The 21,469-nt window shown below is 47.6% G+C and overlaps 1 protein-coding gene across 2 annotated transcripts; it reads left to right on the forward strand.

The window, feature by feature from the left end:
• Positions 1 to 1,928: 1,928 nt before the first annotated feature.
• fam110d (family with sequence similarity 110 member D) lies at positions 1,929 to 21,231 on the forward strand. 2 transcript variants are annotated; one of them, XM_029259817.1, is made up of 2 exons: positions 1,929 to 2,154; positions 17,703 to 21,231. In XM_029259817.1, the coding sequence occupies exon 2, from the start codon at positions 18,488 to 18,490 to the stop codon at positions 19,709 to 19,711; it is 1,224 nt and encodes a 407-aa protein (XP_029115650.1). In that variant the 5' UTR covers positions 1,929 to 2,154; positions 17,703 to 18,487; the 3' UTR covers positions 19,712 to 21,231. The 2 variants fall into 2 exon arrangements, with proteins under 2 accessions (XP_029115650.1, XP_029115651.1); XM_029259818.1 differs by lacking the exon at positions 1,929 to 2,154 and adding an exon at positions 10,361 to 10,429.
• The last annotated feature ends 238 nt before the right edge of the window (positions 21,232 to 21,469 follow it).

Consider the following 21,469-nt stretch of genomic DNA (forward strand, 5'->3'; position numbering starts at 1 on the left):
CGTTAACAGTAAGTGTCCAGTTTAGGGCTCCTTGTGTATGAGCCTCTAAAGGACCTCTTAAGGATCTTGAAATTTCCACCTAGCAGGGCTAAGAAGCCCATGCTATGATTAGCGTTAATTTTGCCCCACCCTACCAAGTCATCTGTAGGGTGTCCTGTAGGTAACCAGCGTTGCAGTAAATTTTCTGGAGACAGACACATCCTGCCTTTGTGGGGTTCAGGATGTCGCAGTCAGCAGGAAAATTTACAGGAAATGTGGTAAACTAAGGCAAATACTGAACAAAGATTTAAAAAGCCAAGCTAGTCTGTATTATCCAGCTAAAGTAGAAGTTTCCATAAATTGGTCCGGTTTGCTACCCTGCTCTCAGGTCTGTCACAAGTGTCCATTAAGGATTATAATCCATCAGTAAACTCTTTTAGTTGACACACACTTCAGGTTTTTGCTAGACTGAGTCACTCTGGAAAAGATCTCTTTCAGATATGCAAGTAATGATGAAAACCTGCAAGACAGGACAGCTTTCCTTAAATGTATTTCACCAGCAAATGGGTGCTGTGTGATTTTGTCCAACAATAATTTGGGTCTTTAAAGATGACAAACAAACTGGTGTGCTATACAAGCAGAAGCAGTTTTCTATGGGGAAGAAATGACTGCTGCTCCCCATTACAAACCCACTTGCGAACCCAGCGCAAGTATGTTGCTGCCGCAGAGAGGTGGAAGATGTTGGATGTATCCTGCGTGAGGAAAGCTGTTGCTGTGCCAACGCCCCAGACTTCCAGACTAACATCCAGTCGACGGAATGGGGTTAATAATAATAGATGTTTGGAGGGCTGAGACACCGATGACCACTAAACTACAAGTGACATGGAATGTCAGTACAGCCCGACCCCCCCCCCCCCCCCCCCCAGATGTGCGCTTCATTATTTAAATAAGGGAAATATTCTGAAGCAGCCGGTTGCTTCTCTCTTACAACCTCAAGGACTTCATTTCAGCGCACCGCACCTTTTTATACGATCAACTCTATTTTACTGTCAGTACACAACACACCATCTGAACCGCTTGTCCCATACAGGGTCACAGGGAGCCGGAGCCTAACCCGGCAACACAGGGTGCAAGGCTGGAGGGGGAGGGGACACACCCAGGATGGAACACCAGTCCATCACAAGGCACCCCAAGCAGGACTCAAACCCCAGACCCACCGGAGAGCAGGACCTGGTCCAACCCACTGCACCCCACCTTCAGTACACAACTTCCTTCTCTATTAGAACAACACCTACAGATATTCCTCTTTTTACCACGCTGTCCAGTCACTCCATGCTGCGCTGTGGATGCTTTGTTGTTTCAGGCTGTTACTGTGCAGTCTGAAGGTTGGTGGTTCAAACCCCACTCCTGCTGAGTTCTCTTGATCACGACACCCTTAGCCTATACAGAAGGTACAAATCCCCCCCACCCCCATGTAGTATGAGTGAATGCTGTGATTAATTCAGTAGATCATGTTAATGGATTAAGTCAGCAGGCGACCTGGACAGTGTGGTAAAACGCATGTTACCATGATAAGGCTGTTAAAAGCAGTAAAAATGCACTGACCCACATGGAGCTTAAACACAGTCAAAACTGCACGATTCATACTTTGTTACTGCGTTTTTACTTGACATACAGTATAATGCGCGTTTTATATGTGGCCGGAAGAAAAAAGGCTCCTGTATCATGATCATGTGATCGATGCCCGTGGATCAGTGCGGCTCAGCAGCCTGAGTGTCGCTGTCCGCCCGTGGATGCGGCCACTTACTCCCTCGCTGCAGTGTAAACACCCACCCGGGGCTGCACGTGCAGCGCGGGGAGGATCGCACCGACACCTCCCGCCCCCAGTCCGCTGTTCGGATCCACCCCCCTGTGAACGCAGGGTCGCCAGCAGACAGGAGTGGGCTTCCTAAGCGCGCCGCCCGACGCTGGCCACGCGCTCCAGTCCTCGTGCGTGGAGGGAGTACTGTACGGTACCGTATCCCGGATCGGCCCACGAGGGAAGGGGCCGGACTGCGCGCCGCTGAGCGGACACCGCCGACCGGGCAGCGGACGCGATCAGTGGGGAGGAACCGCACAGCGGGAAAAGAGCGATCGTCCACGCGTGGGTCAGCGACACAGCAACCAGCGCCGCGGGTGAGTTCGCTGCGCGACCCCGTGGGCAGCGCGTCACTCTCTCCTTAAGAAGCGAACTTACTGCTGCTCGTGTGACAGACAGGGACACGTCCGAAGACTTCGGGCCAGAGCGCGTGGAATGGAATCGAACACAGTCGAGTCGGAACCTGTTGAGATCGAAACCCTTTCGTGTGTAACCGCTGGTTGGTTGCGTGAACCGTCTCTACTGTGTTACGCTCGTTTTTTACTCTGGGCGTCGTGTTTTTAAATTACTCAAGTGTCAACAACCACCTGGGATGTACAGTAACTTTGAAAATATGGGCAGTGCGGAGATTTGAGCGAATGATGATGGGATTTACTCCTAACACCGTAGTTATCTAAAAAAAAATAAAAAAATAAAAACGAAGTAAGCGAACGCAGATTGAAGCGGCACTTCTCCATCTGCTGTGCCTTCGAATCCCGGGTAGCGGCTTGTGCGCGCGTTGTATTCTCAAGGTTGCAGGTTCGAGTCCCACTCCTGCTGTACTAGATCTTGCCCCGAACTGATACAGTGAGAATACCCAAATGCTTAAAACCTTGCTCATCTGCTAGGAGAAAGGAGTCCGAGGAAAAACGGGTTATAATAACTGTATCTGCAATTGTTTATTTTAAAACATTGTCACGCGTTTTATTATTCTTGGAACTATTTTTCATCTCCATGCCGACATGTCCACCGAAGTAAGGGAGAACAGAAATAGCCAGAAGCAGAGAGGCCAGGCTGAGAGAAGAAGAGAAAGGCAAAGGGACAAAACGCATGTAGTGACTCACAGGAGCATCAGTTCCAGATGGGAAATCAGTTCCAGTCTCTGAAGGGTCAGTGTCACCTCACTGTCTCAGTGGACCATGTCCTTTACAGAGGCTTCAAAAGCTGGAAAAGGGATTTTTCCCCAACCTCTACTGTATGTCTTCGCTGTATTTTAAGCCCTGTTGCATTTGGAGCCGTGTTCTTATGCAGCTGCTTTGTCCACGCACTGTATTTTAGGTGAGGTGGACTTATTGTGTTTCAAGTTCATGGAGCACACCCCTTTGTGGGCTTAAACACACCTCACTTTGCATGTTATTTGTGTCATCTTACAGTCTTATGAGCTTTTGCAGGGCTGAGCCTTTCAGACTGGAGTCATCTGTTACTCTGACCTGAGAGATAATTAATCTTGGCCTCTGTAAACCTATACACGGAGCCCGATTTGACACAGCGTTTTGGGTTCCTGCTTCCAGTGGCTCCATGGCTCCAGTGAACTTTGTGCTGAGGTCGCAGAAAAAATTGAAAAGACATTCAGGTGCCCTATACTGCCACTGGATGATGATGATGATGATTCTTCTTCTTCTTGTTATTATTATTCTTATTATTATTATTATTATTATTATTATTATTATTATTAGGGGGTGCAGTGGTGCAGTAGGTTTGGCCAGGTCCTGGTGTCTGGTGGGTCTGGGGTTCGAGTCCCCCTTGGGGTGCCTTGTGATGGAGTGGTGTCCCATCCTGAGAGTGTCCCCTCTCCCTCCAGCCCTCTGCCCTGTGTTGCCGGGTTAGGCTCCTCGCCGCAGCCCCGCTCAGGACAAGCGGCTTTGGCCCGTGTGTGTGTTATTATTATTATTATTATTATTATTATTATTATTATCATCATCTATGGTGATAATGTTTCTTTGTCAAAGGTTACAGTTTGATTAATGCAACTTTTACAATGATGCACCCTTTAATAGAGCAGGGTATTCAAAGTAAAGTAATTCAGAGTAAATAGCGCCATGAAGGGTGCTGCAGCAGGAGTGGGATGCATTCCGGCAACCTTCAGATGGCAAGACTGCAGCTCTCATCAGTACACCACCTGCTACCAGGTCAGCGAAAATGCATGTCTACACATTTATACACCTACTGCGTAAGAGTTGTTCACAACAGAAGCCTAAGAGGTTCCATCTTTCTCAGCCTGGCGAATTACACATGTCAAAATATGAGTGAATAAGTGAGCCAGGGCATGAAACATATCACGGTGGTATACATCCTTGAGGTTAAGTTTTGGATCAGAACTGTCCGCTCTCATTAATTAGGTGATCTAGACTAATCGTGACCGGACACATATCAGCAGGATTTTCTTTTCCTATGAGATACAGTACTGTGCCAAGTTTTAGGCACTTGGTTGGGGAAAAAAGCTGTAGAGTGAGAATGCTTCCAAAAATAATGCTCTTAATTAATAAACTTCCTACAAAGCTTAGTAACCACCCATCGTCAGCAACCGCTTGTCCCGAGTGGGGTCGCACCGGGCTTGGCCGGCACCCGCTTTCTAGTGGGTCTGGGATTCGAGTTCTGCTTGGGGTGCCTTGCAATGGACTGGTGTCCCGTCCTGGGTGTGTCCCCTCCTCCTCCAGCCTTGCGCCCTGTGTTTCTGGGTTAGGCTCCGCTTTGCCATGATCCCGGTCAGGACAAGCAGTTTCAGACTCTTTGTGTGTGTGTGTGTGTGTGTGTGTGTGTGTGTGTGTGTGTGTGTGTACACTTTATTTTTTTAATGATATACAAAACCCTTACTGTAACACTGTAACTTTTTGCAAAAGGAATGCTTGGAAATCTAAAACATGCTCTTTCCCATTGACACTAACGCAGAAGACATTAAATAACCACACACACACACACACACACACACACACACACATTTTCAGAACCGCTTGTCCCTTACGGGGTCACGGGGAACCGGAGCCTACCCGGCAACACAGGGCGTAAGGCCGGAGGGGGAAGGGGACACACCCAGGACGGGACGCCAGTCCACCGCAAGGCACCCCAAGCGGGACTTGAACCCCAGACCCACTGGAGAGCAGGACTGCGGTCCAACCCACTGCGCCACCGCACCCCCCCATTAAATAACCATCTAAAACAAATATTTCTGTGAAACACCTAAGTCCTTAAGACTTTTGCACAGTAGTGTAATTTCAACAAAAAAGTGTCTTCAGTTTTAAAATGTCGCTTTTCCAGCAGTACCAGCAACCTGCTGTGGCATAAGGCAGGAGAGAGAGAAGTACTTCTGACTACTGATAAATGCTGAGCACAGCTTTTCTATGTGAAAATGCGGAAAAATGTGTGACACAGGATCCAGAGAGAAGAGCTAAAACTGCAGTAAAATCAGAGTAAAGCTGAGTAAAATCAGCAGAATTAAATGGGCTCTGGGGAAGTGCATTTGAACAAATGGGGATTTTTCCCGCATGCTGCAGAGAAACAGGAAGACTGGCTCTCTACCCTCACATGGACCCGAGGAAGAGAGCGCCTGTCATGTGCAGGGTTTGAAAAGGATGCTGAGATGCATTGCTTGTGGAGCCAAAACAGTGGATTTATTTAGAAGGTGTCATAGAACAGAAGCTGGTAATGGAGAGAGAGAGAGGGAGCGAGAAAGAGAGGGAGAGAGAGAGAAAGCAGTTTTAAGTGCGTCTATGCAAACCTCTGTATTTTGCTCAAATGAAAGTGGAAACAATGCGACACCCTCACTCCCCCTCTGGCCACATCACACACACAGAAACATGCAGACGAAAACACTGCCTCCCAACCACACTTTTCAGGAGACCAAACTTCTCCCATCCAGCCTAAACTACCGAGGGCCTAGACCAAACTCTGAGCTTTCACTGGTCTGCTTACATAACAAGACACACCATGGCGTTCAGTTGCTCCTGAAGCATGTACACACACACACACACACACAATACTTATTTAGCTCCAATAAAAAGTTTACAGTTTGTTCTGGAGAGTGCGCTTTGGTCTTGATTGGGTCTCAGATTGTGGTTGGAATCGGTGACCCAGCACATGACATCTGAACCCCCCTCGAAACCCATGGAAGTGATTATGGGATGGATTCTGTACGTAAACAGCTTTGGAGGTTTGTGGGTTTCAGAGGCCTGGCTATTGGAGAGGAGAGGCCAAACTGATTTTGGAGTTAATATTTCAAGAGGTAGAAGCAAGGAGGGACAGAGTTTTTTGAAGGCTCAAGAAGAAATGTTTATATTTCTCCTTTTCTTTGCAGTGGAATTTTTTCAATTTCCTCTCCTCAGCTGCTTGCTGCCTTATCCTGAAGGTTAACTACAAGGGCTGCTCTTCTCGCTTTCATAATTCCCTGGAATTCCACTGTTCAGCACTCGGTGCCACTTGGTGAGGAGGGCATGCCATAAAAATACGTTGAATTGAAGCGGATTGTATGGATGTCACAAGGACGGTAGCAGTGAAGTGTTTGGTGCATTCTTGTGCAGGTTCCATCCATCCATCCATCTATCTTCTGTCCCACTTGTCCTAAAAGGGTCGCTGTGGCAGCAGGAAGAGCAGAGAGGCCCAGCCGCCCCTGTCCTCCCGCAACTTCCTCCAGCTCAACCTGGGGGATCCCCAGCCGTTCCCAGGCCAACTGTGAGATGTAATCCCTCCAGCGGGTCCTGGGCCGACCTCGGGGCCTCGTCCCAGTTGGCCGTGCCTGCTATACCTCCAAAGGGAGGCATCCAAGGGGCATCCTTATCAGATGCCCGAACCACCTCAACTTGTTCCTCTCAATGTGAAGGAGTAGCGGCTCTATTCTGAGCTCTTCCCGGATGTCCGAACTCCTCACCCTGTCACGGAGAGTGAGTCCCAGCACCCTGCGGAGAAAACTCATTTCGGCCACTTGTATCCGCGATCTTATTCTTTCGGTCATCACCCAGAGTTGATGACCATAGGTGAGGGTAGGGACGTAGATCGACCGGTAAATGGAGAGCTTCTCCTTATGGCTCAGTTCCCCCTTCACCACTACAGTCCGGTACAGCGACCGCATTACTGCTGCCGCTGCTCCCAGTCTGCGGCCGATCTCATGCTCCCTTCTCCCTTCACTCGTGAACAAGACCCCAAGATACTTGAACTCCTCCACCTGGGGCAAAAACTCTCCCCTTACCTGAAGGGGGCATACCATCCTTTTCCGTGACGGAACCATGGACTCGGTGGGGTGTTTAATAGAACCCGATTAGCTGCAGTCCATGGTGTGCAGGTTCCGCAGACACTTATTTACGCAGCTTCATCAAAGAATCTTTCGCTTTCATTTGTTATATCAGACCTCGCTTATCATTCATCTTTTGCAGTTTTGCCAAGGGAGAGCAGACATCATTTGCCCTACTTCTCTGGCAGGGCAGCGGGCTGTGGAGTGCAGGAAGGGGTGGTGAATTCACCCGAACACTGCATGGAAAGCGCTTTTTTTTTTTTTTTTTTGCCTCACAGCTTTTGAAGACAACATCTCCAAATATCACAGCAGGCTCCTGCCGTGGAAACTTTAGTTACCAAGGCGCTGATACAGGTTCCAAGGCAGCAGAAACCCACCGGTGCTTTGGAGCGTGCGGAGCAGCCCTTGGGGCAGTGCTCCAAAGGCCAGGCAGCATCCACACCCTGGGGTGCTTACAGGAGCCCTTGCCTCATTAAGATGACTAAACCAAGATGTGTGTTCACCGGACATGTTTTCCCAAGCCAAACGGCTGAAATAGCCGAAAGGCAGGTGGCCCAGATTTCGGGAGCTTGACAGAGGAAACGGCTGCGGCGAGTTCAGAGTTAAACCTGAGGCTGAACCTTTGGCCGCGCTCGAGGAGGACCGCGAGCTCCCGATGCGTCACGCCATCGACTCTTGGTAAAGAGGTTGAACAACTCGGTGGGGTGTTTAATAGAACCCGATTAGCCGCAGTCAGCGATTAGGCTGACATCTTGTTCGGGCAGCAGGTAATCCGTTCATCCACGCATATCTTTTCGCTCACAGCCCGCCGTTGTGTTTTTCAGAGCTTCCTCGGACACGTCACCTTGCCGACTAAATCCGTATCAGCCTTAACAAATCCCTGGAAAAAGCTGGCTGTTTACACCACAAGCACATTATGGTTTTAGTTGACAAAAGAGTCTTTATATATCTTTTTATGTCGCAAAACCCTTGCTGGTGCAAACACTGTGTTTTCTCCATTTAGTAAATAGTCATCCAAAAAAATGAAATGCTTGTTTCTGTAAATCCTGTCTGGTGCAGAGGGGAGTGGGGTAAGAGCTTTAAGTTACAGATATGCTCAGGTTTCCTAATTAGAGAGCAAAGGGTCCTGTAAGTGACATCAGCAGCCCCCTGGTATTTTGAGTAAAGTTGAGGCTTTTGTGTGTGTGTGTGTGTGTGTGTGTGTGTGTGTGTGTGTGTGTGTGAGACAGCTGGTTTCAACTGTCTGACAGGTTCAACTGTGAGACTTCAAACACCCTGCTCTTCACACGGCTCGTCAGAGACCCAACGTATAATTTGCCTTTATTGTCTCTGCCGCAGGTTCGTGGGCCATCAGCCCTATTGTTACTGTTGTTTGTGGGAACTTCCCTGTGGGCATCGTGAAAGAAGGAAAAAATGAGACAAATAATTACTTTGCTACAGTGATGCATACCCATATTTGTGTGTGTGTGTGTTTGTTATTTTCATCCAAGGAAGAAATTGCATGTGTAGCTTTCGTACAGTTCCAAGTACTATAGGGTTATCACTGCTGGGTCACTGCGCATACATAACATAAACCTGGCATGTATTAATAGTTAATAATCAATGTGAGCAATTAATCTGCTGGGGAACTGTACATCCCTCTTCATTCTGTATGTGGTAACAGCTGTGAGACTGAGATTGGTCGACCCGGTTTTGTAATTAAGTCCACGCCCGGCTGGGTTCCATGCGATTCTGCCAGCTCCAATCAGCTCATTCGGGTTCGACCATCTCCGCTCATGCAAAGGCTGTCCTTCCCTGGGGGACGGAAATGGCACCGCATCGACGGTGCCGGACCCCTTGCCCCTTCCCCCTCTTCCCACATCCCACAGTGGCTTTGTGCCTGAGAGGACCTGGACTATTTCCGTAGAGTTTCCGTAGGGTCGATCTGTGCCGGGGACGGCAGGGCTTTGATAATGAGCGAAGGCCATGAGCCGCTTCATTTGGGTTCAGCACAAGTAACTGACTGAAGGGAAATGACTGTAAAAATTGGCTTTGTTATCAGTCCGGTTAGGGCAGATTTCTGTCTTGTAAATCAGCTGAGCTGGTCTTAACCATGACAGAGCCCCTTTCTGGGCCTCAGACATCAGCCCCCTTTCCTGGCAAATGAAGCAATAGCACATGGCAGCTGTGTTCCCTATCACGATTACTATCTGTCAAGCGAACGCGTTCAGTTAGCATCACAGCGATATTACGTTAATTCGTGTTCACACTAAATATGTACCATTCTGCAACAGTCTTGTTGCGGTATTTTGAAAACTTGTCAACATTCATTTAATTTCCTACGTCGCATAAAAATACTCATCTCTGCAGCTATACAATATTTTTCCTGTGTGGCCTGGAATCCCTTGGCACCTAACCCTAACCATGTGCCAGTATAACTGATTAGCGATTAGCATGTTGATGCCACATCCAGGGCACGCCCCATCCATAGAAGGGCGTAATCGATAGTTGAACCCACACATTTGTTCTCTGCCAGAGGAAAAGGACCTCTGCCAGTTGAAGGGGCCTGTAGGACAGTGGCCTGTAGGACAGTGCACGATTCAGGATTCTGAGCATTTGGCAGATCAGGGAATCACAACTAGAGCAGGGCCCCCCATCCAGAAAGAAGAAAAATATATTTCAAAATATTTTTATATAATGGAAGTATTTGGCTCAAAAATATAACTAGTTTAAATTAAAAATTTCTTAGGAGACAAATGAAAATATATCCTTTACTATATTATTACTATACTATACTACTGTGGGGAGTGTGGTGACACGGTGGGGCAGTGGGTTGGACTAGGTCCTGCTTTCTGGTGGGTCTGGGGTTCGAGTCCCGCTTGGGGTGCCTTGTGATGGACTGGTGTCCCATCCTGGGTGTGACCCCTCCCCCTCCAGCCTTATGCCCTGTGTTGCTGGGTTAGGCTGCGACCCAATATAGGACATGTGTGTATACTAGTGTGAGAAGAGTGCACTATAAATTGAATTGAACTGAATACTTCTTATTATCACTACATCTTTTATAGCGTTTGCCAGATGTATACTGTATAATTGCTGGTCATTCGGAAATATTGATATAAGTTTCTTTCCCTGAAGTTGCAAGACGGGGCCACCCACACTTCTCGACATTTCACAGCCAGTATCACAGTTCTGTCCTGCCTCTGAGCCAAGATCGGTGAGGGTCTCACTGGCTGCCATGTAAGGTTTGTGAACTTCACATGAAGCATCTGTTTTCAGATGCATGAGGAAGATCCAGTGTGTCTACGGAGTGGCCAGGGACACAAGGACATCTGTGAGTTAACAAAAGATGGAAGGTAGGGCACAAAAAAATATAAGCTTGCTCTTCTTCCATGTTGTTTGTCAGCCCTGGTGAGAGATTATTACAGTTTGCTGAGGAGGTGCTGTGTTTTTTTTTTCTTTTTTGTGCACGGTGTATTAGTTTGTGGGGGGTGCAGTGGCGCAACGGGTTTGGTCGGGTCCTGCTCTCTGGCGGGTCTTGGGTTCGAGTCCCGCTTGGGGTGCCTTGCAATGGACTGGCGTCCCGTCCTGGGTGTGTCCCCTTGCCCTGCGCCCTGTGTTGCCGGGTTAGGCTCCGGTTCGCTGTGACCACGCAGTTTCAGGCAGTGTGTGTATTAATTTGTTTACACAAAAACCACAAATTTAATTTGCAAGAGAATGATCTACGAGACTGTTGCACGGAAGTACCGAAACATCAGCCGGATAACAACTGGAAGCTACTGACATATGAATCATACAACTTTGTCAGTAAAACCCAAAATCCATTAAATTGGTCTCCGTTAAATCAAGGATTTACTGTATTGCAAATAATCTGCATTAAAGTGGTATTAGATTCTGAGCAGTGATTTGTTTTGTGTTGGATAAAGACCTGACAAATAATGGAGCTGGTGCTCTTGCAGGAGTTCCATGTTATCTGGGCCCCGTTCTTTCATGTGCACAGTGTCGTCGTCTCCCAGGCACCCTGCCTTTGTTCAACTGGTAACCGAGAACACCAAGGGCATGGCCTGATTTCAGGCCTGGCAAACACAGGACTGAAAGGGACACCAGCACATGCAGACTGCTCTCTAAAGATCCGCGTGCGTTTAGCATACTCATTTAACCCCCCACGCCAGTTGGCAATGCATTGTGTTGTGGAGTGGGCATCGAGCTGCAAGCCAGAGGACCCTGAAAATTGAATGCCTTGCTGTGGCCCAGAAAAAAGAGAGTGCTGGCATCACATCCACGCCTTCAGCTCTTCAGCAGTGCACTGTGGGAAACCGCATTCATAATTTAAGGCATGAGCAGACTTTTATATGTTGGATAAAGCCTCAGGAACACACATTTTGGGAATGCTCTGCAGGCACTCCAGTGGACTTTATTTTTCAACACTTCAAAACTGGTCAAAACTGTTCAGTGCTGACATGTCACAATGGGAGCGGTACCAAGCTATCCATGATCTTCTGTTTCCCTACTCAAACATGTCTAGTCAGCTGACTACTGACTGGGCCTCCAGCATTCACAGCATACCTGTACCACTGACCCTGCTGCCCATAAATTACCTCCACCCAACTGGTCCCCTACCACTCCCTCAGCCTCCTGTGTGTCATATCTTGACCAGGGTGTCCGAATGCATTCCCAACATGCTTCTGTCCGGAGAAGGGACTGGTGTGCCGACCTGGGACTGTGTGACGCCAAGGGACTGGGACTGTGCGATGCCATACTGTTTCACCTTTACAGTCCACAGAGAGTGTCTCTGTTGCTCTCTCCATCCACCTTGGAAACTGCATTCCTGAGCTGCAGAGAAGGCCAAAGCTAAACGTGTGTTGCTTTTTTTTTTTGCACATCTTGCATAACTTTGCTGAGACGGAAAGAAAACCTCTGGACTGTCAGGGATGAGGGCGGGAGACCGAGGAGTTGGTATGGACCCAGTTGTGGGTTCAGGTATTGCAGGAGCCAGAACAAGGAGTAAGCAAGGATCGTAGTCGGGGACAGGCGTGGGTGGATCGAGGCGCAGGACATTGTTCTTGGGATGAGAAAGGAATCTAAGTCGATGAGGCGAAGCAGGAGATCTGAAACCGGGAAGGCAGCAAACAGGGAGCGAAGGGCAAAGGACGAAGAGGGACTGGAAGCACAAGCACGTAAGCAGGGTTCTGTCAGTATCGCAGGAGAAGCGGGTTTGCTCAACAAGGTTCCACAACCAGGTGAGCTGGCACGGCTTCCTTTACACCCCGCTGCTCTAATTCAGGGCAGGTGCGGTGGATTGGCACGAGGGTGTGGGCGTGACACGCACAGTACTTTTCAATATTCTAAGTGGGACAGTTGAAACCAGCCAGTCTATGACTCCCAGTGAAAGCCATATAAACAGAAAATATACCATAATGCCCGTGTAAAGGTCAGTGTGATAAGCTTTACCGGCAATGAAACAGGGTATTACAAGGGTATAATGAGGTGATACATTCTGACAGCTGCCCTTATCTTTATTAGTCTTGCAAGAAGTGGCACCCAGCCCTGGCTTTGAAACACTGCAGTGCCGCAAACCAGCTGTTATCCATATTTAGTGGAAGACCTCGAAGCGTTTGATGACGCAAAGGGACCTTGACATTCCCTCCAGCTTGAACTGCTTTACACACCTCACTCATATTATTCCAGGGGTTCACAAAGCCAGGGCCGAGGCTTGAGCCTGTTTTGTACGTGTGATTTTGTGTTGGAGTTGGAGTTACTGTGTTCCCTGTCACTGTAAGGGCTCTGAATGGTAAAATTGGGCCTTCAGCTTGCTAAGCACCCATGTCAATGTCCGGGCCTTTAAACTGAACTCTGTGACCCTCATGACACGCCAGTGCCTGGTGGAAAGGCCCGATAGCCACAATACATGAAGGATAAAGGTACTCATGACCTGCAGGGTTGCCGGAGGAGTCACTGAGGTGTCTGTGATTTGCCTCTATTTTTTAATTGTCTTATTTCCTGTTATTTTTGTTTTGGATTTGCTCTGAGGAAAACCACAGAGACGCAGCACTGAGCTGGTTTCTTATCTCGGTGGCCAGACAACGCCATTGTTTCAGCTCATCAATAATCCAGCTTTCTTCTGCAACACAAGAAGGGGGTTGGATATTTGACCTCTTCACCGCTCCATTGGGACAGTTAGGGCCCCGTGTCATACTGCTTAATGATGGGATGTGATTGAAAGCTTGCATGATTTAGCAATTAGTTATTATGAGCATCAGGCTGAATGCAGAGTGGCCAGGTTTTGTGCTGCTCGGATCTGTTAGAAGGACAGTCTGCTCATGAAAAATGCAGTTAAAGTTCCCTGCTGTTGGCCAGGGGGGTTCAGGAAAGGCTGGGGGCTGGAGAATGCTTTGTGTCTAGCAACTGAGACATACTGTCGAAAACAGCCAGATGTTCCAGAGGGACATTGGATCAGAACATTGTCCCCCCACCTTTCGAAGCGGCCAGGGGCAGGCGGCTTGTGAAAGCTCGGTGGTGGATAGCAGTGGTAGGTACAGCAATGGTGGGATGGGGGTCATTTATTTTGTAAAAAAAGTTATTTTGGCCATTTAAAGGCAAAAACTCTCTCCAACTCCAGGAAAGAAGACTGAAGTGTTCTGCTGCTTTTCTTCCCTTAGAGAAATCAAATGTCCTTGCTGAGCTCCTGTAGATAAACCCGCACATGGAGAAAGGTCCAGTGCTTCCAAACACAAGTCAGACAGAGAGTAGCAGAACGCTTTTTTAACCACCTCGGTCTCAAGGACCGTGCAGTGAACTTTGGCACCACCCCCCGCCAGTTCTTAAATGAGAGCGATTCGCAGGCGGTCAGATAATCCTATTAATTTAGTTCTAAATGGAGCGAGCAAATGCATTTGGAGCTCACCGCGCTCTGGGAGCCCGACTCTGCGTGTCACATGACTGCAATGGGTCACTTTTCCTGCTCGGGGCTCATTCTGTGTTACGGTTGCGTCTGCCCAGGGTCCTGTCTCTGGACGGAGAACATCTGGTTCCTCTTTCATGACCAGAGACCTCGCTAAATCTGCCCTATAGGCAGAGGGCTCTCCCAGGCCAACAGGGATCCACAGGAGAACTTTTGTATGACTCTTCACAAGGACACGGGGGTGGGAGAATTACTGCGAAATCCAGTAGGCCAAGCAGGAAAAGGTGTGATAATGTGCTCGTTTTAAGTCAATTGGAGCTGCCACAGGGGTCACTGAAGAGCCTGTAAAATGCTTTAGGGCCTGCAGAACTCTACAAAGACCATAGTTCCTGATCAGGCAGGCAATGTACCGAGGTCCGGGAGGCTCTGCCCACACATCCTCACATAGGGCCTGATGGCCAGTGATGGAATGACAATGAGCATGACACAGCTTTGCAACAGATGACATGCAGTATTGAGCCAGAAATGCATGCCAGAGTATTCCCCTTCCCAGTGAATCTGTTCACATGTGCTTCCAGGACCATGTGCCATATGCTGCCTCTCACGAGGGTTTTGTTGCTTTGACTCTACTTATTTTATATTTCAGGTCTTTGAAACCCTGGAAAAATATGAATAATGTATTCAAAGTCAATCCAGGCATGCATTCCTCCACAGATGAAAGAAAAACAAGATATTTGTCCCTATAAGATGAGCACACTTACACAATTGCTATTCGTTTCAGGAGCAATCTGCAAAGCTCAACAACCTTTTTTTTATATGCGAAACATTGAGAATTTGAACAATGCAAGTATCGTATGGATAGATTTTGTCTGACCGAGTATAAAGTTTATTCAGAAATGTTTTTTAATAGAATATGGAAAAAAAATGCTGTCGCTATTAGCCTGTGAATCCCGATGAATAATGCCAGAATGTCAAAATAATAATTATTCGTTATATGACGTTTTGTGTGCTTTCATCTTGGTCGTTCACATGCAGTTTGACATTGGCACATCTTCCTCGACCTAGATACTGCACACAGGAATTATGCCTCCTTATGGCTTACCCTTCGGGTTTTTAATTAGCCCTCACCCAGATGACCTCCAGTCAGATTCCAAAACCAAAAAACACGATCATCCTCTATGATCCCCAGAGAGTCTGGATTACAAAATAGTGCTTTTATAGGGGGTTTGATGGTTTGTTTTCAGCAGAGATACAGCGATTTCATAGCTCCTTTTTCATAGTTGCATTATGTCATGTGTTAATCCTACTTTATGCCTTGGTGCTTTTCTTCTGCTCCTTGGACTGTGCTCACGTCCTCTTAGTGGTGGTGAATATCGCAGGAGAATGAAGCTGTTGCTTTTCTCCCATGCTCAGTCAGAGGGTGAACCCCCCCCACATGCACACACACCTGTTGACAATTCCTTTGCAGATCTCACCCTGAGAATGTGACCCCTTTCTCAGCCTTCCATGCCTGACATCTGGAAAACATTGCAAGCCCTTTTACACAGCAATGGGCTTTGAAGGGACGGGTGTCTAATCACGAAGAGCATAGAAGCTGAACAAACCTGTCAGTTGGAACTGAGGAACTTGTGCTTTTTGCACCTAAAGGACATGTCACGTTTTTATGAAAATACATCGTCTGGCCTCGGGTCTTTTTTCCCTGAGTAATCCCTGACTTGATTAATGGACAAGATATTCATACTGCCATCTACTTGTTCGTTTTCCTTCAGCAGTTACTTTTTCTGCGTTCCATCTCCACCCAACTTGTGCCTAGCATATCCTGCTGGAGCAAGAAAACACACCCTCAGAGATGGGCCAAAAATAACATCTTTGCAGTGCTGCAGTGCTTTTTTTGTCTTCGACATCACAGTCCTATCACTTTAAGCAGTCCTCCCATTTTTCTGTATTTGCTGTTCGATGAGGATGTCTTTCCTGACAAAGGCAGCGATCTGCCGTGCTACATTTAAAAGACAGGATGTTCTGAAATAGCTTTCCATGTCAGATTTTGACTCACACCTGGGGCTCAGTTCAAGCTGTCTCTCTAGAGCTGCACCAGTGACCCTGTAAGACCAGGCTGGGGTGGGATCATGGATCGTAGAGTCAGAGCAAAGTTCTGTAATTTGCAGTTGGGCCATAGCCTGGAGCTGTGGTTGAATCCTAGCCACGGTCTCATTTTGAGTATATAGCTCTCTGTCTGTGCCACCGTGAGAACCCAGCTGTGATAGTGTTAGCCGACCAGGCAAGCGTCTCTGACAGTGGCGTAAGAAGGCTTGCTTCTCGCTGCACCCGTGGCGTGCCAAAGTATTCACATTAATGCTTGGGCATCTTTACATAGACATTTGAAAAACTTCTTCCAGTATGAATTATTAAAAAACATGGCCAGAGCTGCTGTTTTTCTTACTGCAGTGGTAGCCTACTTACAGTAATATTAAAACTGCCTGCTTTTCAACTAGCAAGACTTTTGTTGGCACATGTGGTCAGAATCAGTGTGCCGCTGCAAGTAGCTAATTTATACAATTTATACAGTCTCTACCTGAATGTATTTTTGTCTCTCTTTTGCTATATTTGGTAAGGGTGAGGTGGGCGAAAAGCTAGCCACTCTCTGGGCTCCCGGCTTTAAGCCTTTAGCTGCCTTATGACGTGGTGCTTCGCACGTTGCACCTACTGCAGCTTTATGTAACTCTGAGAGAAAATGATGCTTTCACAAAGGGAGGAGTAATCCGCTAACTAACTGCACACACTAAGCCCCTTTCATTTGTGGGGCCAGACACATATAGCAGCACTGTGACACAGTGACACACAGGCAGCAACCAAGCAGGACTCTTTCAGATATAAATACTCCCTAGCTATTTCAGTGCATCTCTATGAATGGGGCCCACCCAGCTAGAGATGCACCTTTTTCCTGCTCCCCTTGCCTTATTTTTAATCTCAGAAGAGTAACCCGTGCATCCATGATTACTAGTTTTGAATCATGACCTTCGGTCTACAGTTCTGCTTGGCTCTTACAGTTTCTTTAGCGAACTTTGTGGGTAGTGATTCCGTGCAGCTGAAATATTTTCCCTCTTACCGGGCTTAACTTTTTGCACTTTGTTAAATATTGACTGCCTAATGCATTATTTAGTCCAGGCACTAAGAAATGCAAATGAGTATGACTTAGAGGAGCTCGGGGCAGTGCATAGTGCAAGTGGCACTGCAAGCATAGTGTGTTCCAGCAGCTTTTGCATCCTGCCATTACTGCCTTGCATTTCAGAACACTGGAGAAGTCGACATGAAAACAAAGGCTAAACACACCCCTGTTTAATTTCTGTCCTTTCTGCCCAATTCACTAAGTCACGGGATTATGACCACTCAGCGACGGATGCATCGCAGCTGTCTGATCCTTTTTGTTTTTGTTTTCCCCCCTGCATTTACTTTGACACGGGAAAAATATTTGATCAAAAAATTGTCAAACGGTGAAGGAATCAAGATAAAAGTCCCCAGAGCTTTTTGTATGCTCTGATTAATTTGTACCCCGGGGTGGGTGATCTACATGCCTTCAGCTATGGGAAACTGGTTGCTGCAGGTTGCTTCCCAGTACAGTTGTGCAAACTCAAGGCCTCTCTACGCTCGCACCCATGTGTTGTGGCCACTGAAGTTGCATACCCTAAACGGAAGTGCACTCGACTAAAGTCTGTCCTCTCTCTTCACAGAGCTGCAAGAGGAGGAGCCAGGTATAGAAGCAGGATCTTGCGCTGTCCATCCTGCATGTGACGCCAGCCAAACAATAGCGGCTTGACAGGTGGCCCCAAGACAACCGTGGGGAGCAAACATCTGAGTCAATTACATGTCCTTTCCTGGGGCCACGGTTACAAAAGAGAACAGTGGAAACGTGGACCTCAAAGAGAAGAAGAGGAAGGAATAAATAGTTACTCTTTCCAAGTGAACTCTGACAGTTATTTCTGGTGTTTTGTGGGCAAGCTGGGTACTCATTTGGGGACACGCTTGGACGGTGGAAAAAGGATTTCCCTCTTCCTTACCCATTTATCCCAAGGCTTGTGTAAATAGTGGATATAGATATCAATTTGTACAGCTCCCAAAGTGCCCAACAAAGAGGCTAACTTTAGCCAAACCCACTGCAAGCTCTGCTATTGCGGCTGCTGGAATTGGTACCCTTCTTGTTTCTCCTGGGCAGACTTCCGACATGACACGGCCACCGCGAGCCCTTCTCTGACTCCAGGGAAACAGCTTCTTCGCACAGGTCCTACAAGAATGGTAGCCTGTTTCGAAAGGCACAGCTCATATCGTTCCGCAGAGCTTAGCAGTGACTGAGCAATAGCAAACAAATGTCTGAAAGATTGTGAAGAACTACAAATCCTCAGGTCTGAAGAGGTGTGTGGGTGCGCCTGCTTGCATCAGTGTTGCTCCCTCATCCTCACTGGGCAGCAACTTTTGATTTCAGCTGCTTTGATGTCTTTAACCAGAAGGGTGGCACAACATGAAGCCTTTGACACCCATCGGCTCACCCTCCCCTCTGCGGCTCCTCAACAAGGGCCCTGACTATTTGCGTAGGCAGATGGACGGTGGGGGCCGGGGCCGCACAGTCAGTGCAGTGGAGCGGCTGGAGGCCGACAAGGCCAAGTATGTGAAGAGCCAGCAGGTCATCAGTACGAAGCAGGAGCCAGTGCTGGGGCCTTGTGCCACTCCCCCTCCCATACCCCGGCGCCCACTCACTGTGCCCGGCGCCTCCACTCCCCATATGAGCCCTCACCGAGTGCTGGCTGCCCCTTACTCTTCCCCTGGCCCGCTTACTTTGCGGGACGAGAACGAGGATGATGCCAGGAAAGAGAATCGGAGTGTGGTCGATGTGGAAAATCACAACCAGAGCAATGCAGCGCGTGCCCCACCAACCTCGGTGGCCCTCGCTGTCCCGTTGGTGGCCCCACACAGCGCCCCTGTGGTGCGCCGTAGCACAGGCAAGCGCATGCTGCGCCCTGACTCACTTGTCATCTACCGGCAGAAGAAAGAGTGTAAAACGCCCAGTGCTGGCACTAATGGGGACGTAAAGGGCTACAGCTTTGTTCGTCGACTCTTCCAGGGGTCCATGCGTGAAAAGAACAGTGCTGAGGGCCTGCCCAAAATGACAATCAGTGAAGAGAAGGCTACTTCGCGGGATGGAGACTCCCGGATGTCCTGGACTAATGACAAGGCAACTATGGAGGCCACACAGGAGTCCAAGGGCAATTCCAAGATGCAACACACCCTACTGGCGACTCCCAGCAGCCCTTGCATGCAAGAGAGGACTAAGCACACTGCCTCGAGTGTCACAGGTGATCCCTGGATGCGACTGGGTGGGCTACATCGCTCTAAGTCAGACCTGCGCCTCCGCTGCTCGCTAGCACTGTCGGACAAAGAGCGCTTCTTTGACTTCTGTGGGCTGGACTTAGAGATGGTAGAGCGACTGGGACCAGAGAACTTCTTGTCAGCCGCCAGCTCGGTTGACACCCTGTCCCTCATGCTACGTAGCGTGAGTGGCGGTGGGGGTGGAGGCTCCGAGATCAGCGAGTTCTCCCGCCACTCGGGGGACGGACTCTTTCAGGAGGAGTTGACGGAACAACTGCCATCCGGTGTGTCCATCATCGAGAGAAACGCCCGAGTCATCAAGTGGCTTTACAGCTGCAAGAACGCTGCCCAGGAGGGCCCGAAGGAGTCCACTGTGTAGTCAACAAAAACCAAATAAAAACCTCCTTTTGTCCTATGGACTAAACTCTGTACTGTAAACATTCATATGTCCTACAGACAACTGCTGTGTAAACTTTGTCAGAGTGTTACATGTGTTCATCGTGGGGCAATTTGTCAGATAAGTGCACTATCGTTTTATGACAAGTGGAATCCTATTTCACTGCAGTGTTATTGGTCTGTGAACTCGTGGCAATACTGAAGGTGGTCAGTGCCACTCCTTCCCATCCTTTTTCCACCTCTTCCAGTAATGGCACCTCCCCGGTCCAACTGCATCGTAACAATAAGGCACATATTACCCCAGTAGAAAAAAGAACCTGTATTGAGGTTACTGTGTCAAATGTAGAAACCCTGCATTCTTGTTCCATTAACAAATCGATAGTTTTGGATGAAAACTCATTAAGCTTATTGTTGTTTTTTAATGTCTGTAGTGGAATATTGAGTGGGGGCATCCAACAAAGTATATATACCTCAGTCCCCATCTGACTCGGTTTAGACTGTGCTTTTTTCGTTTTCTTTAAGACAACTTTTTGGAACAGCATCGAGTGAGAGAAAAAGAGGGAAACAAACGTGTCTATCTCTCCACGCTATACATATGTTGACTCTGGGACTGTCGATAAGGACCTGAAAACTTGAGCTTGCTTTTCCAGGAATTTTGCCTGTTATTAAAAAAGACCACATTATGAAGAAGCTGTGTCTCAACTGCTGTGAAAAATTGTGACATTTCATGAATTTCATTAGTCTCACTTCTTCCTAGTACACAAAAAAGTGATGTATGACAAAGCACAACTGATTTTTTGGTCAGCCGTTTGACAAGTTCCTGTGCATAGCTATAATCCGGTGAAATAAAAACGATTTACATTGTAAAACATGTAATTACCACAAAAATTGGTTTTGATGCAGCTTCTGGGAAGCACGGTCAGACTGTCATGCTATAAATTTTCAGAAGAAACATCCTGTACCGGGAAGACAACGGATGATGATAGCTCCCCACAATGCATGTAGAATCCTGGATTCCTTGACTTTGCTAATGGCTGATTTAATTCAGTTTTACAGCAGTTCTTCAGTTTGACATGGCTAGCCTATGTACTTTTGTTGACTTTACCTAGATTGCTGAGGGATTTGCTGAGTTTCCAGCACAAATGTTCTGTGATATCAGTTGCTTTAATCCGTGTTAAATAGTTCAGTCCAGCCAGGTTTCTGGCCCATCAGCCGGTCAGGCAGTCTTGATGTTGCACTTCAGAAACCAGCTGGAGGTCCTATGAAGAACAGTGAGGTTAGATCTGTAGAGGAAAGCATTGTGGGTATAGATGCTACAAAGACATCATACATACAAAATCATCAAATACAGCTTAATTCACAACACAGTCCTCATGTAGCATGCATGTCAGTTCCGCAGAAATGAAACTGGAATATTTTCCTAATGTTTCTCAGAAATGCTCTTCTGCATGTTTACTGGATAGTTATATATAAATATATATGTTTTATTTTTGAGAACTTCAATCCCACAAGAAAATGAAATATAATAAAGTAATAAAGCTATGTTTTTGTCCGTGGATGTTTGTACTTAGTGTTTTTTTTTTGCTTTCCTTGATGGAATGTAGAGTCACACAGCCTCATTCCTCATCATAAACATCATAGATTTTTCACTGTATACATTACATTTACATTTATTTATTTAACAGACACTTTTCTCCAAAATCATGACTTCCAACGAGCTCTATGTAGTGTTACCAGCCCA

Source organism: Scleropages formosus, chromosome 18, assembly GCF_900964775.1.
Source record: "Scleropages formosus chromosome 18, fSclFor1.1, whole genome shotgun sequence".
Classification (NCBI taxonomy): domain Eukaryota; kingdom Metazoa; phylum Chordata; class Actinopteri; order Osteoglossiformes; family Osteoglossidae; genus Scleropages; species Scleropages formosus.